At 43.8% G+C, this 13,079-nt stretch overlaps 2 protein-coding genes across 5 annotated transcripts in view; one reads left to right on the plus strand and one right to left on the minus strand.

Annotated features, from left to right (window-relative positions):
* LOC135920725 (uncharacterized) overlaps window positions 1–13,079 on the plus strand; it is a 295,472-nt gene that overhangs the window by 114,293 nt on the left and 168,100 nt on the right. The window lies entirely within an intron of this gene.
* LOC135920710 (arylsulfatase B-like) overlaps window positions 7,908–13,079 on the minus strand; it is a 29,977-nt gene continuing 24,805 nt past the window's right edge. The window contains exons 8-10 of one of the 2 annotated variants that reach the window (XM_070522865.1): window positions 12,533–12,817; window positions 10,697–11,142; window positions 7,908–8,198 (exon numbers count right to left, since the gene is read on the minus strand). In XM_070522865.1, the coding sequence (XP_070378966.1) occupies window positions 8,064–8,198; window positions 10,697–11,142; window positions 12,533–12,817 (866 nt within the window). In that variant the 3' untranslated portion in view covers window positions 7,908–8,063. Of the gene's footprint in view, window positions 8,199–10,696; window positions 11,143–12,532; window positions 12,827–13,079 lie in introns of both variants that reach the window. The other variant, XM_065454941.1, reaches the window with a different exon arrangement.

Here is a 13,079-nt window from a genome sequence, read left to right on the forward strand (position 1 = left end):
ATGATATTTTAGGATAAGCAAAAGAGATGTTACGTAACGTATGAATTTACAACATATGTGAACTCGCTACGTTTCTTGCAAAAGTTCTGCAAATGGCCTCGTCAAAAACATTGGTATAATTCCGAGAAATGCATGGCTTACAAACTTCCTTAAGTTGTAATGTCTCGATGTCTCAATCAATGCACTTTTCGTGATTGCATGCCTTACGTTATATTGCTGAGTTTATGTAGTCCTGGTGCTTCGGTTTTCAATCATTTTCTGATCGTCGCTAACTTTTTAGCATTTAGCAAACAGCATTTTAACTTTTTAGCAAACAGCATTTATGCAATGTTAAAAAAATTCGCAAAAATGTTCCTACTTTGCTTTTTTAACGCAGGAAACATAGTGTTTTAAGTGGATACCAAAAAAGATAGTTTGTTAATTCGCATCTGTTTATGGGCAAACATTGCTGTTATTGGACGATGCCAAAACAGTTGACTAGCACTGTCTCCTATGTCACCTCACTCTTCTGTGTTATTTCTTTTATTGTTAATAGTTTGCCAATTTGCAAACCCCAAGAAATGTAACTTCACTCTGCTAAAATCCAAAATCCTAGTTGCATTACTTATAAAGAAATAAAATAAATAAATAAATGTGCAGAGCTGTGCATAAAGGGCACAGACACAAGAAAGGACAATATATGACACACAAGACGCAAACTTGTGTATATAACGTTCTTTCTTGTACCATCTCACTCGTTTAAAGTATGTGTCCTTGAAGTATGCGTTAGCATGTATTCGTTAAAAAATTGCGCGCGTTAGATTGTTATCACCAGCAATCACTCGTACTCCCCTAAGCAAGCGAAAATTCAATGGCTGTTACCCCTCAAAATGCAGAGGCTACAAACACCCAGCAAAGTGAAGCGAACAGTGCATACATTCATTCGAATCACGCATACAACGTACAGAAGAACGTACGCTTCATTTAAGGACAAGCGCAAAACAAACTTTTATCATTCTCAGCAATGGTTCATACCCCTGCAAGCAAGCAAGAATGCCATAACTCATACCCCCGTAAGAAATGGCTCATACTCCCGCATGGTACGGTATGAAAAACTTTATTTAGGCCCTTCAGGTCACGCTAGTTTCCTTGCCCGAAGCGGGATGCTTCCACGTCGTGACCGAAACGCCCAGCGTTCTCGGCCGCTTCGCGGGCCCGATGGACTGCCCATGCCTGTTCTTCTAGTTCAGGACTACGGAGAGCCGTGTCCCAACGCTCTTTGGTGTTGTCCTTGTGGCTGCGTAACTCGGAGGACTGCCAGAGTACATGTTCAAAGTCTGCTACGCCACCGTATCGCGGGCAAGTGTATGATGCCAAGGCTTCGGGAAATATTTTGCATTTTAATTGGGAATCCCGTAAGCAGGCAAGAAATGCAACCGATCTTATCACCTTCAGGCAGAGGCTAAAAGCGCTCAGCAAGGTGAAGCAAAAAGTGCATACGTTCATTGAAATTACCCATACAACAAACAGAGCAGCATGCGCTTCAATAAACAACAAGCCATAAAGAAGCATCCGAACCACGAATAAAGCACTGCAAGCACCCGTGAGCAATTCTGGTTTTGCTTTTGACTCATTTTCGTTTGAGATGCGAGACCCTTCAGCACCTTATATTTGAGTGTCCCACTTTCAGTGCGCAGTGCTAGTGAGGAACTATCATCGACTTGGCCTGCGGTGTACGACACTCGACGAATGTTTATACCCAAATGGTTGTGCGTCTATACGTGATCAAGCTCATCACTCCCTACTTACTTTCCTAGAGTTAACTAACTTAGGTTCACGTTTGTAGCATCGGAACAATTCAACATTCTGTAGTAGCATGGCCTTCGGTGACTGGCCCTACTGTGTGTGATCTGTATTGTGTTCTACTTTAGTCCTTAAATTTGTCCTGTTGCTCTTCCTTTCCTCTTTCCTCTTTTCCTTCTTATTTTCCATGTCTGTGTTGCTGACACCTCCCTTCTGAAGAGTACGCGAGGGTTGTGCCTTTCCTGTGGTAGTTGCCAGCTTGCTCATGGCTTTCCATTTCCTGGTAATTGTGTACATATGTTCAGAATAAATAATAATAACACTTTGGCAGGACCGGGATGGCGAATCACTTTTTGTTGCACGAAAACACTTTCTATCATTGCTAATTCACAATTCATTAGTCTTCGTGTTCAACACTTTCACAATAAAGATGGTTTCGTGAATGTATCCGCCGTCCTTATGCTAGGAATCTATGATTCTGGCAGTACTGCAAGTGAATAAAGAAACATTAAATGCCCGAATGTATTTGTCAGTGTAACTGTTCCTAAATTATGACAAATTCAGTGTCCTGAAATAGAAATGAAGATGACTTGGAATCTACCACATCGCCTCCCTGCAGTTTTATTGAACATTTCATTAAACAGCAGTCTTCTATTACATATAGATGCAGGTCAGTCGTGACATTATAGAAATGTTTCACTTCACAGGCACTCACTTGCTGTGGCTCCATTTATAGCGGTCCCTACATTATGCATAAAAAGAACTTCAAAATCTTATGCACCAGTTTGTCCTTTCACTAGTTAAGTATTCCTTGATTATTTACTAAGTCGTTCATTCATTCATTTATGCGCTCACCTACTACAGCGAAAAAAGTGCTCTACATGGATAGGAAGGTTCTCTAAGACTACGAAAAGTTGGTAACCTATCAATGTCTACGTGAGATATATTGGTTGAAAATTTTGAGTTTCTCGCCTCACTTCAATTTACACAGCGAAAAATCTTTGACAACATAACTGATCGCTTGGTCAATGGCTTTGAGCTCTCAATAATATTTCAGCTAAGCTTTGTATGCTCTTCTGTTGTTAATGGGCCCTTTCGGGTTCGTCGACCAGCACAGGAACCAGGACCTCTTCATAGACGCAGTGATGGAGCTCCGCCTTCTTTGGAAGTAACAAGTGAGCGCCTTGCTGCGAAGAATACAGACACCTTTCAGAAAGGTGGACTGAACTGATTCAGTAACGCTTTATAACCGCAATCAGGTGCTGCACAGACCTCATTTGTGCAGAGATCCAATTTACTAGAAGCAAAGAACGTAAATGGAACGCTTCTCACCTGTGACAGCAACACGTGGGGTGCTTTCTCGCCAGTGATATGACGGCTCTTATTTTGCCCCCCCCCCCATACCTCTTCCCAACGTGATACAGCCTTTCTGAAATGTTTAGGCTGAAGTGACCTGAGCAGATGGGAGGATCACCTTTATTTTTGTTTTCCTGCTCCAGCTTTGTGAAGTGCAGGTAAGACACGGCAACATTAATTAGGGGAAATTCCTGTCATGGTAGTATCCTTGCGGTTTGAATGCAGGTCGAATTTGGTGCACTCTACTTGAGGCATAGCAACATGAATACAGGGTGAATTCCTCTCATGACAGCATTCTTGGAACGGGGTGTTTTGTGTTTTCGGCAGTGAAATTAGTTGTCCACTTTGATTTATTTGTGGACACCTCACAGTGATGCTAATTTATCGTAATGAAGCGAAACTGGTTCTTTTGGAGCAAGTACGTTTGTGGAATTCTTTATTGCAGTAAATTACATGCCTCGAGTAACAGAACCGGCAACATTTCTGTGGTCAGTTTCAAGAGAAAATTAATCAGCGGCAGCCTAAAGGTTAAATTCCCATCACTGAGCATATTTTCGTTAAATGAGCTGCTCCCTTTGCAAGCTATAGCTGAAATATCTTGGGTAAGTGTGCAAAGAGTTTGTCACGTGGAGAGATGAGAAGGATGCACTCTGTTGCTTTTATGTGGAAAAAGAATGCAGCCTTCGTTATGCTATCCAATAGCGGAATTTTTGAATTACAAAAAACACTGAGCTATACGCAGTCTTTACATGAGACAGGGTCGCATGTGCGCCTGTCCATCAAGCATAGCAGCCACAAAAGTAGCAACTGTGAACTTCGCATGATCCGCTCATTATCTGTATGCTCTGTTTCAGTATATCTGCTTCAGACCCTTGAGACATGATCAGTTGCGGTTTCTTTTTCCCCAAGCTTTATAATCCCAATTATTTTTGGAATGCTACATGCCTTGAAGGTTGCAAAGGCAACTCAGGGTTTTCTAACATTGTTGCCAAATCTATCAAGACTCGTTGTGCGGAGTGCGAATTTGATGAAGTGGCCAGCCTAGGCATGTTTCTTGATCCGCGCTTTAAGGCCACAGTCCATCAGGCATCTGGTCAGATGATCTGGCTGAAAGACCTTGTGAGAAGGGAGTTCCAGGCAGATGTCGTGGAACACCGTGGGGACACTGCCGTGCCAGCGTCGACTTCGTGTCCACTGGTGGCATCGAGTGTATGGAATGCTTTTGACGATCTAGTGATCAACAAAGAGAAGACACATTTGGCATCCTCTGAGAGGGAAGTTACAGACTACGCGGAAAAGCCTCTTCTGGAAAGGGGTATGAATCCTTGTGAGTGGTGGCAGTCCATTGGCCGCCTCAGGTACCCGCTTTTAAGTGCACTCGCCCAGAAGTACTTGGTAATCCCTGCCACCTCATTTCCTAGTAAAAGTCTTTTCTACCGGTAGAAATGTGACAGTGCATAGGGAGCGTTTACTTTCTGACCATATTGAGCAGCTAATTTTCCTTCAAGACAATCTGTAACAAGCGTTTTACCTCACTGAGAGCATTACCGGTGTTTATTATCTATAATGAGTGCCTCTTTAACCTGAAGCAGCCTTGTAACATGCAATATTATTTTTAAAAGGGTAATAAAGCTACCTATACCTATTTTGCAATTTTTCATACTACACATGTATTCGATATTCGATTCGATATTCGAAGACAGTTTTTCGCCTTATTCGTATTTGATTCGTATTCAAAAAATTTAATATTCGCACACCCCTACTAATTTGTGATTGGACACGCACTAATTATATTCTAAATCACTCCACCACTACAGAAACAACGCAGGGAAAAGCATATTTGAATTACTTGTAGCACCTATTGCGTGTCCGAGCAATGAAGTGCACAGCACACAGAAGTAGGCAGCGCGATGTAAACAAGCTTTCCAAAGCTTGTCTTTCCTTGTTTTCATTTTTATTCTTTTTCTGTGGGATTTTGCGTGAGTTGACTGCCGTTTAAGGTAATTCAGTATTATCACTAAGTGCGTTGCATTGGGATACCGAACAAATAGACCGAAACAAGAATGCCCGTCGCACCGTTTTTAACCATGGTGGGATAAAGATGTCTTTGTGTTGCGACACGTCTTAGAGGCTCAAAATGCGTGGCTCTCGCAGAGCTGGGCAGTGTCAAAGATACATGTGTCGTAGATACTCTCTTAAGATACCCTTTCGCTATCCGATATCGTAATCGCGTTGTAATCGGCAAACGGTGTATCAGTAATCTATATTTCCGATGCATCATACAAAGTGTTGTGTACCTTAATATACAAGATACACATATTGCTAAAAGTCAAGAGGACACTCAGGGTGTCTTCATCTGGCGGCGGTTAAAGCAATGTAGTCCAAGGGATGACACAGTTAGGTTCGCAAATTTTTTCTCTTAAAAATCAAGATTAGCAAAAGCGCATACTGCGTGGTAGCAGTCATAATAATTAGACGGCGTTCACTGATTCATTCCTCAATTATATTTGTTAGGTAGAATGTTGTTACTGCAGAGGAGACGAGCCATTGCTCATAGATGCACGTCGGCTCAAAGCTTTAGGCTTTAAACCAAATTTGAGAGCCGCGTTCTGAACTGCGGTTCCAGCGAACATGTAATTTTTTGCATGCAACGTTTTCCACAAAGTGAAACATAAATCTGGAACATTCATACAGATCGCTACAGATTTTGTGTACATTGAGCGCTCTTTACAATTGCTAACCCAGCAAGGGATAATTACGCGCACAGACGCTCCATAATACAATTAAAAGCTCGAAATTAGACGCTAATCAATATAGAAAAGGTTTATTACAGTAACTTTACTCCCAGTGATCACCTGGTCGCCACTGTTCCACATCTTTCTTCTCACCACCAGGCTTTTTAGAGTGACGTGAAGTGAGGAACTATTTGTTTACTTAATTCATGGCAGCTCCACGAAATTCGGGCAGCATTTGAACACTAAGAATGATTTCAAGAACATGAGTCAGATCAATATGGCTGCCTTCCCAATTAGCAAGCAACTTGAGAAGGTTTAAAAGTGAAAGGCGGAAGTGCTTTGGTTCTATTCTCTGTGCATTACTTGTACGACTCCAGCCATCTCTTACAACCCCCCCTCCCCCCCCGCTCCCCAGGTTTATTTTTTCCCTTAATCTTAAAGAAAGCCAAAGGCTTCCGACATGGTAGCTGCCTCTTTATTTACGTCTCTAAAGACATTTTGACGTGATAACAAAACACAAAAGAAAGGGATAACACTCAGGTTAACAATGCAAGCCAATTATGTCTTTTATCTGGCATCCTACGCCTCACAGAAGTGTTTTTAAACTGTCAGAAGTACTGCGCTCTGTCCCTTTCTGCCGTTTTTCGCTTTATGTCCTCCTCAAGCCTGAATACGTCTAGCTGACTTAATACTTTCTGAGGGGTTCTTGAGTACCTTCAGGTGAGTTATTAACGTGGAAAACTGCATCCGAGATCGCGGTCAAATGTTAACCCTCTTCACGTACGAAGACAAAGTAATCACTTCTTGTTTACCGTTCGTGGTGGTGTAGTGGTTATGGCTCTGTGCCGATAAACGCGACTGCATGGACGGATTCAGTTCTCCGCCACTGCGGCTGCATTTCTATGGGGGTGATATGCAGAAACGCCCCTGTACCGGGCATCGGTTGCTCGTTATAAACATTACCAGGTGGCCCAAATTAATCCCGAGTCCCCCACTGTGGCATACCTCATAATCATATCGTGGGTTTGGCCCTAAAAGCCCATAATACTTCTTCACGTTTGTTGTCGCAAAAAGGGCTTTTCTTTGCCTGGACACAGATAAGAAGATGTAACATCCTGTGGTGGCTGGGTATGTGGACGATGTATTCTGGATTTCCTTGTAAGGATTGTCCATGAAGCGCACTTCTGCCGAGGCGTGGTACTCCCATCCACTATGTCGAGTTGAGGTAAAGTATAAAGTGGATGAATGTTCTGGAATGCGGGGGCGTGTATAATGAAATTTCGCATGAGACGTGAATACTGTTGCACAGTCTGGAATGTACGCGAGTACCAGCAATTACTCTCCAATGTACAGCGATATACCTGCGAATACCATATGAACTTTATTCGAGAGTTTCGATACGGTGACCGACAACTTCGATCTGCATCATCGGGGATATTTGAGCGTTCCTCGTGTTCTCCGGCACAAATTCTCCGAATAAAAAGGTAAATTTTTAGTTTACACTGGTGGCACTATCTCATTCTTCAGCGTCACCACTGCGTAACCCTATGAGTGCTGCACGCATACCTTATGAAGGCCCGGTGAGGTATCCTCAGTGCTAAAGCTTCTGCTCAGCACGAGATCAGTTCTCGGATGCAATGCCTAAATTCTTACAGAAGAATTCTCGTGTTGTGAAATAACGGGTAAATGTCCGGGATCCCCAAGTTTTCAAAATGGAAATGCCAACGCCGGGAAAGTCTTACTTGCCCATAAAAAGTGCAGGTTTCGCTTTTGCACGAGAACCTCCAACAGTTGGCATGACCCGTGCGCCGTAATTATAAAGGCTCGACATGATACAAGCCAGCATCGCAGGAAAGCGCAGAAGAAATGACAGTGGATGGAGTATTTCATTTCATGAAGAAAGGGAGCATGAAAAATTAGCATAATTTTAACACATTACTGCGGTTGATGTAAAAGGTATGCACATGACCAGTGCAAGTAAGCGAAAGAAAGCACAAACGCATGTGCGCACAAGTAGGCGTGTTTGCAGTGCAGACTGTTTTAGAGTACTTTATTTCACTATGAATTTGCCGGGGAGATGGTCCCACTCGTCTGTAGTCACAATAATTATGATCATGCTGACGTTTGCAGCAGTGCTTGAAGTCACAGTGCCGACTTTAAGCACAAAAGGTGGTTCAATCCTTGTGAGTGTTACGAGGAGTCAACCCAAGGCGCCCATATTCCTTTGTGGTACTCTGGGAAGCTTGCAGGGTCTTTAGGCTGGTTTCGGGCTGGTACAACTACGGCTCGGTACGCATCAATGCGTTTTCTCAGAGAGGCTACGATCTGCGAAAATGAGAACAGGAATCCGCTGAATGAAGCTATCTATAGGGTACCATCAAAAAAAGGGTGTTTCCGACTTGTGTTTAAAAAGCAGCGCTGCAAAGTTGAACCAGAGGGATGAGAACAGCACATACGAAGTGCATCTATCAACTGTTTATTAAAACAAGAAAGGGGTGTACATTGTGGGCAGCAGCACCATGCGCAAAGAGCAATGCGCGAACTGAGCTTGACAAGTGCGGCCTTTCTAATAGTGCATTTCCTAACGAACTGATTTAGAAAAGGTTATAGTTATGCGCACGCTACCGATTTTTTTCCTGGTTTCCCAGGATAGACAATTACCTGCCTCTGAAAGCGATCGACGCTGAACTTACGCACTACCTGTACATCATACCATGGTATATCATTGTGTATGTAAGGCGAAGCAACTATTGGTTGCCTGCTCTCTTCCATAACTAGGGGAACTGATCGCCTTGAGAAAAGTTTCCGCCGCTGCCACTATCACTGTCATAGGAAATTCACTCCTTCCCATGCTCTCTACTTGCAGCTCCAGGCTCTGGCTTGTTTTGTGCTGGCATGATGTTTTCCCCGCCTGCATCATGCAACATTTTGCAATCCCTCTCTTATTAAGTTTCGTGTGATTGTAATCGTATGGCAGGATAGCTTTTCAACTGCGTCTCGTATACATACAGCATGTATGTTCGAACTCTGCAGGGATTTCCAACTCTAAGAACTGCAGCCACTTGTCGACTGTAAAACCAAACACGGCATCAGGGTCACGGTGTGCCGTCTCATAAACAGAACATGTGGTATCTTCAACGGGATCTGTGTATCTACCTGCGGGAATGCAGACCAGATAGTCGTCCACGAAACGGAAGCACTTCAGCAGACCAAGCGTGAACAGTTTGGTCCGAATGTGGCGGTGCCCTTTAGCAAGAAACAAGTACCAAAGAACTGGGTGAATTGATGGCCCGACACTGACGCCGTCCTTTTAGTTGAACGGGTGACCGTTTGATTCATCAAACAGAAAGCTCAAGTACTTCCTTTGCTTTGATATGAATGGTCCCAGATTCTCCCCACTCTTGATCATGCATCATGTGCTCCCGTATCTGTCTATGTACTCCTCAACTTTCTTTAGTATCTCATGCTGCGGCACATTGTAGAAGAGACCCTTGACGTCCGCCGAGAAACAGACGATCTGTCTGCTTTCTTTCAGCAAATCCTCTACAAAATCCGAATTTTGTATAACGAAGGCATCCTCTACCGGTATCAACTATAAATGTTCCTTCATAAAACGGGTGACGTGGCACTGCCAGGAAGCTTTGTCTTCAATCACCAAACGGAACGGCTCTCCTTCCTTGTGTGTCTTCATCGTGAAGGAAGGACGCAGGCTAGTTTTAGTGCATTCTTTTACTGCTTTTGTCAGTTTTTCCAATTCCGCTTGTTCGCATGGTTTCAAAGCTACAATTGGAAATGTACCTCGTACTTCAGGGAGGTAACAGCTTTAGCAAGCAGCAAAAAAACGCTTAGAGGGACAGTTATATAACCGTGTAGTTAGCTTTCCAGAACATACCGCACATGCGTAAGTTCAATGTGGATCGTGCTCAGACAGACAGTTGTCCATCTCAGGCAACCATGAAAATGTCTGGAGCGAGTGCACAACTAAGTTGCTTAATCAGTTCCTTAGGAAAAGCACTAACAGATAGGCCACACGTGCCATGCAAGCCCAGTTTGCGCATTTGTCTTTATCCCTATTCGACTTAATAAACAGTTGATAGATGCGCTTCGTATGTGCTGGTCTCGTGACTCAATACATTTTTCAGAGGTACGAGTATACAAGATTCGTAATTCAATAGGGTTATTCAAACTGCTATGGTTCAGTGGGCAAGAAAAACTGCAAGCTTATGGGGACAAGAAACACTAAAGCTAGTTACTTGGTTCCAGAATTTATATCGCATTTCCGAGGTCAGCATGTAAATATCAAGCCAGAAGCCAAGCTGAATGGAACCATGTCGTTTTGGAAATAAACACTTCACCTGCAAGGTAAATGGGCCACAACTTCCGGCAAATAAAAAAAAAGACCTAGGACGTGACAAGAAAGTTGAAATCTTCAAGTGACAGGGCAAATATTGACTTTGAGGTAACAAGTGTAAGATTACGATGATGAAATAATGAACAGGGCCACATTCTATCATTGATTCATACACCAAGCTCTGTGCCAAGGAATCCATAGCGCTGGTGCCCTTCAGCATGAAGACTATTTTGTGAAGCAGATCTCTGAACGAATAAACGTAGGTATATTGCGTAGCTTTCTAGAGAAACACGTCCTTGTATATATCGGTAAGGTATATTGTATATCGGTATATCGGTAAGATATCTTGAAAAGTGCGCTAAGCAAGCAGCCTATCCTTTTCGGAACAGCTCCTGCACCCCTGGATTAATGACAAGCAGTATGAACAGAATTTTGTTTCTGAATTGAATTATCCTTGGCTCTAAACGCTTACCTTCGGGTGCTTTTCGGCCACGTTGTTCAGCTCGCACGGATCCTGGACGATGTCGAACAGGAACACCGTATCATTGGGTGAGAAGCTTTTGCTTGGTCCTCCACCGCACGAAATTGTCGCTCTCTGTCTCCAGCCCTTAGGGAAGTTTAGGCGATCCACCTTGTACAGATCCTTCAGCACGCCAGCAGTGGTTGACCGCGCGAGCAGTTCATCGAGGTCTCTGCTAGGACGATGACCGCCTATTGTTCGGTGGCGGTTGTCATGAGCACCCGCTGCGTCGAGTACCAACTTGTACCGCGAGTCGCGGATAGCTGCCACAAAGGACTTCGTTGAGTCCAGGAAATCGACGTTGTACAGAATCTCCTGGCGAACGGAATCCGAGCCCGTGGACAAGCACTGCCACATGTCCAATCCGTCCACCAGCTCCAAGCTCGATTCGTCGCCACCTAAAATGCGGGGATGATGTAGGAGATGTGCCGCTCCCGGATTGCAAAATTTGAATATGATACCAGATAGGTGGGCTTAACATGATTCTATTGGCGCATGTATTGGTTTTTCGCGGTTGCAGTAGGAAGTGAGCCGGGCAGTGAAACACGGACGCAGAACCGTCAGCGTGTAATTTAGCCAAGCAATCGACTAATGAGCAGTGATGCACTTCTCAAAATTGGGCGAAATGGCTTCGATTCATATTTTAATTACTGCACTTTGGAATATCAGGGAAGCTACAGTCGATGTCATTCAACCTAGGAAACCGGGTATGCTTTGAACGAGGCATTCATCATTAGAGGTCGTCCATATCATTATGGAGGTTATGTCTGTGGACTGTAACGACGCTCTCCGTATGAAGTTTATAGCGTAAGAAGCCACATGCCATTCCGAAGAGATACTAGCAGTCACGGAGGCGTTGAGTGGTGAAGGGATGTATAATTAGCACATGGCAATATCTTATTATTTAGAAGGACTCAGCAGTTACGGCAATCCTTAACTAAACACAAGAATATGGATGCATGGTGTCAGACAAGGAAGCAATACCTTCATTTTTATTTGATGGCTTGCTCGCATGAAATATCGTAAATCCGAAGTTGGGAATAATGTGACATTAGCTTAAACGGGGACCGCTTTAATGACCTGCTCCATGTAGACGACATCGGCCTGTTATCCAGCAAGGGAGATGACTTTCAAGAAATGACTGAGAACTGGAACTTGCAAAGACTATGGTAAGTTTAATTAAGAACGTATCTGCGAAAAACTGATATTCAGTAGCGTAAGCCACTGGCCACTAATGAGGGCAAAAAAAAACTGGAAACAGCAGGATGATTCACAGCAACTCTGAACGAACGTTGGTCTTGCCGAGAATCGGAGCAGCTTTCACCGTATTCCAGCAATGGGATATTAAATGTGCCCGTGTGTTCAGCTGAATTTAATTCCTTGTGATGCAGTAAGAGCAGCACTCAATGAGACCTGATGGTGCTTTATTTTGTATTTTCAGTGCTGTTGAAGAAGTGTACAGGATAGAAAAGAATGCTTCTCCACAATTTACGTTGTTGCATCCAGCAGAAGGGTGGCAGTGAGAAGAGGCGATCGTCGCATTTGTGAAAGAAAACGCGCTGCCTCGTACAGAATCTTGTCTGTGCAAATTCAAGGGGAGTAGGTTAAAGGTTAAAAAAAACAGATAGCTAGTCCCGATGGAAAACTTCACAAACAGACCGAACAGCACAGGAGCGGTGTCCTACGTCCACATATAGATAATACTGAGGTATTTACAGTGACAACAATACTTGGCATCTACATTGAGCAATTTCTTTCAGACAACAATGCCCCAACGCGTATGCCTACCTGCGATCTTGTAGAATGTTGCGAACCAGTCCGTGAGGTGCATCAGCTGGCTTGACACCCTTCGAGTCCGCTCCAACAGGGGACTCCAGACGAAAGCCGCCACTCTGGTGGAGCCTTCCCAAAGAGAAAATTTTGCTCCACGCAGAGGCCAGTTGAAGCTTCGACTCGAGTGGTAGCCGAACGGAGTTCCACCGTTGTCACTTGTAAAGAGCATGACAACGTTTTCCAGCATCCCGGTTTCTCCCATCGTTTTGAAGATTTGTCCTACGGAGTGGTCCATTGCATCTACAACGCCTGCATAACGGAAGGAGTATAAGCGTTGATAAGGGCTGCGATATGCTGAACACACAGTAATCTGATAACATGAAACATTACAGACAGGTGCAGATAGAGGAACCTGTTGGTTATGTGAGACTATGTCTGAACAGAGAACCTGTCGTGGCTTCATAATTTCAATGAAAATGATAATCAGTTGTTCCTTTATTGCGGCGCATATAGTGAGTCTGTATCTCTGTCGGTGCGCATGGTGTTTGCCGTGCTTGCATAT

The sequence above is a fragment of the Dermacentor albipictus genome, chromosome 8 (genome assembly GCF_038994185.2).
Source record: "Dermacentor albipictus isolate Rhodes 1998 colony chromosome 8, USDA_Dalb.pri_finalv2, whole genome shotgun sequence".
NCBI classification, from domain to species: domain Eukaryota; kingdom Metazoa; phylum Arthropoda; class Arachnida; order Ixodida; family Ixodidae; genus Dermacentor; species Dermacentor albipictus.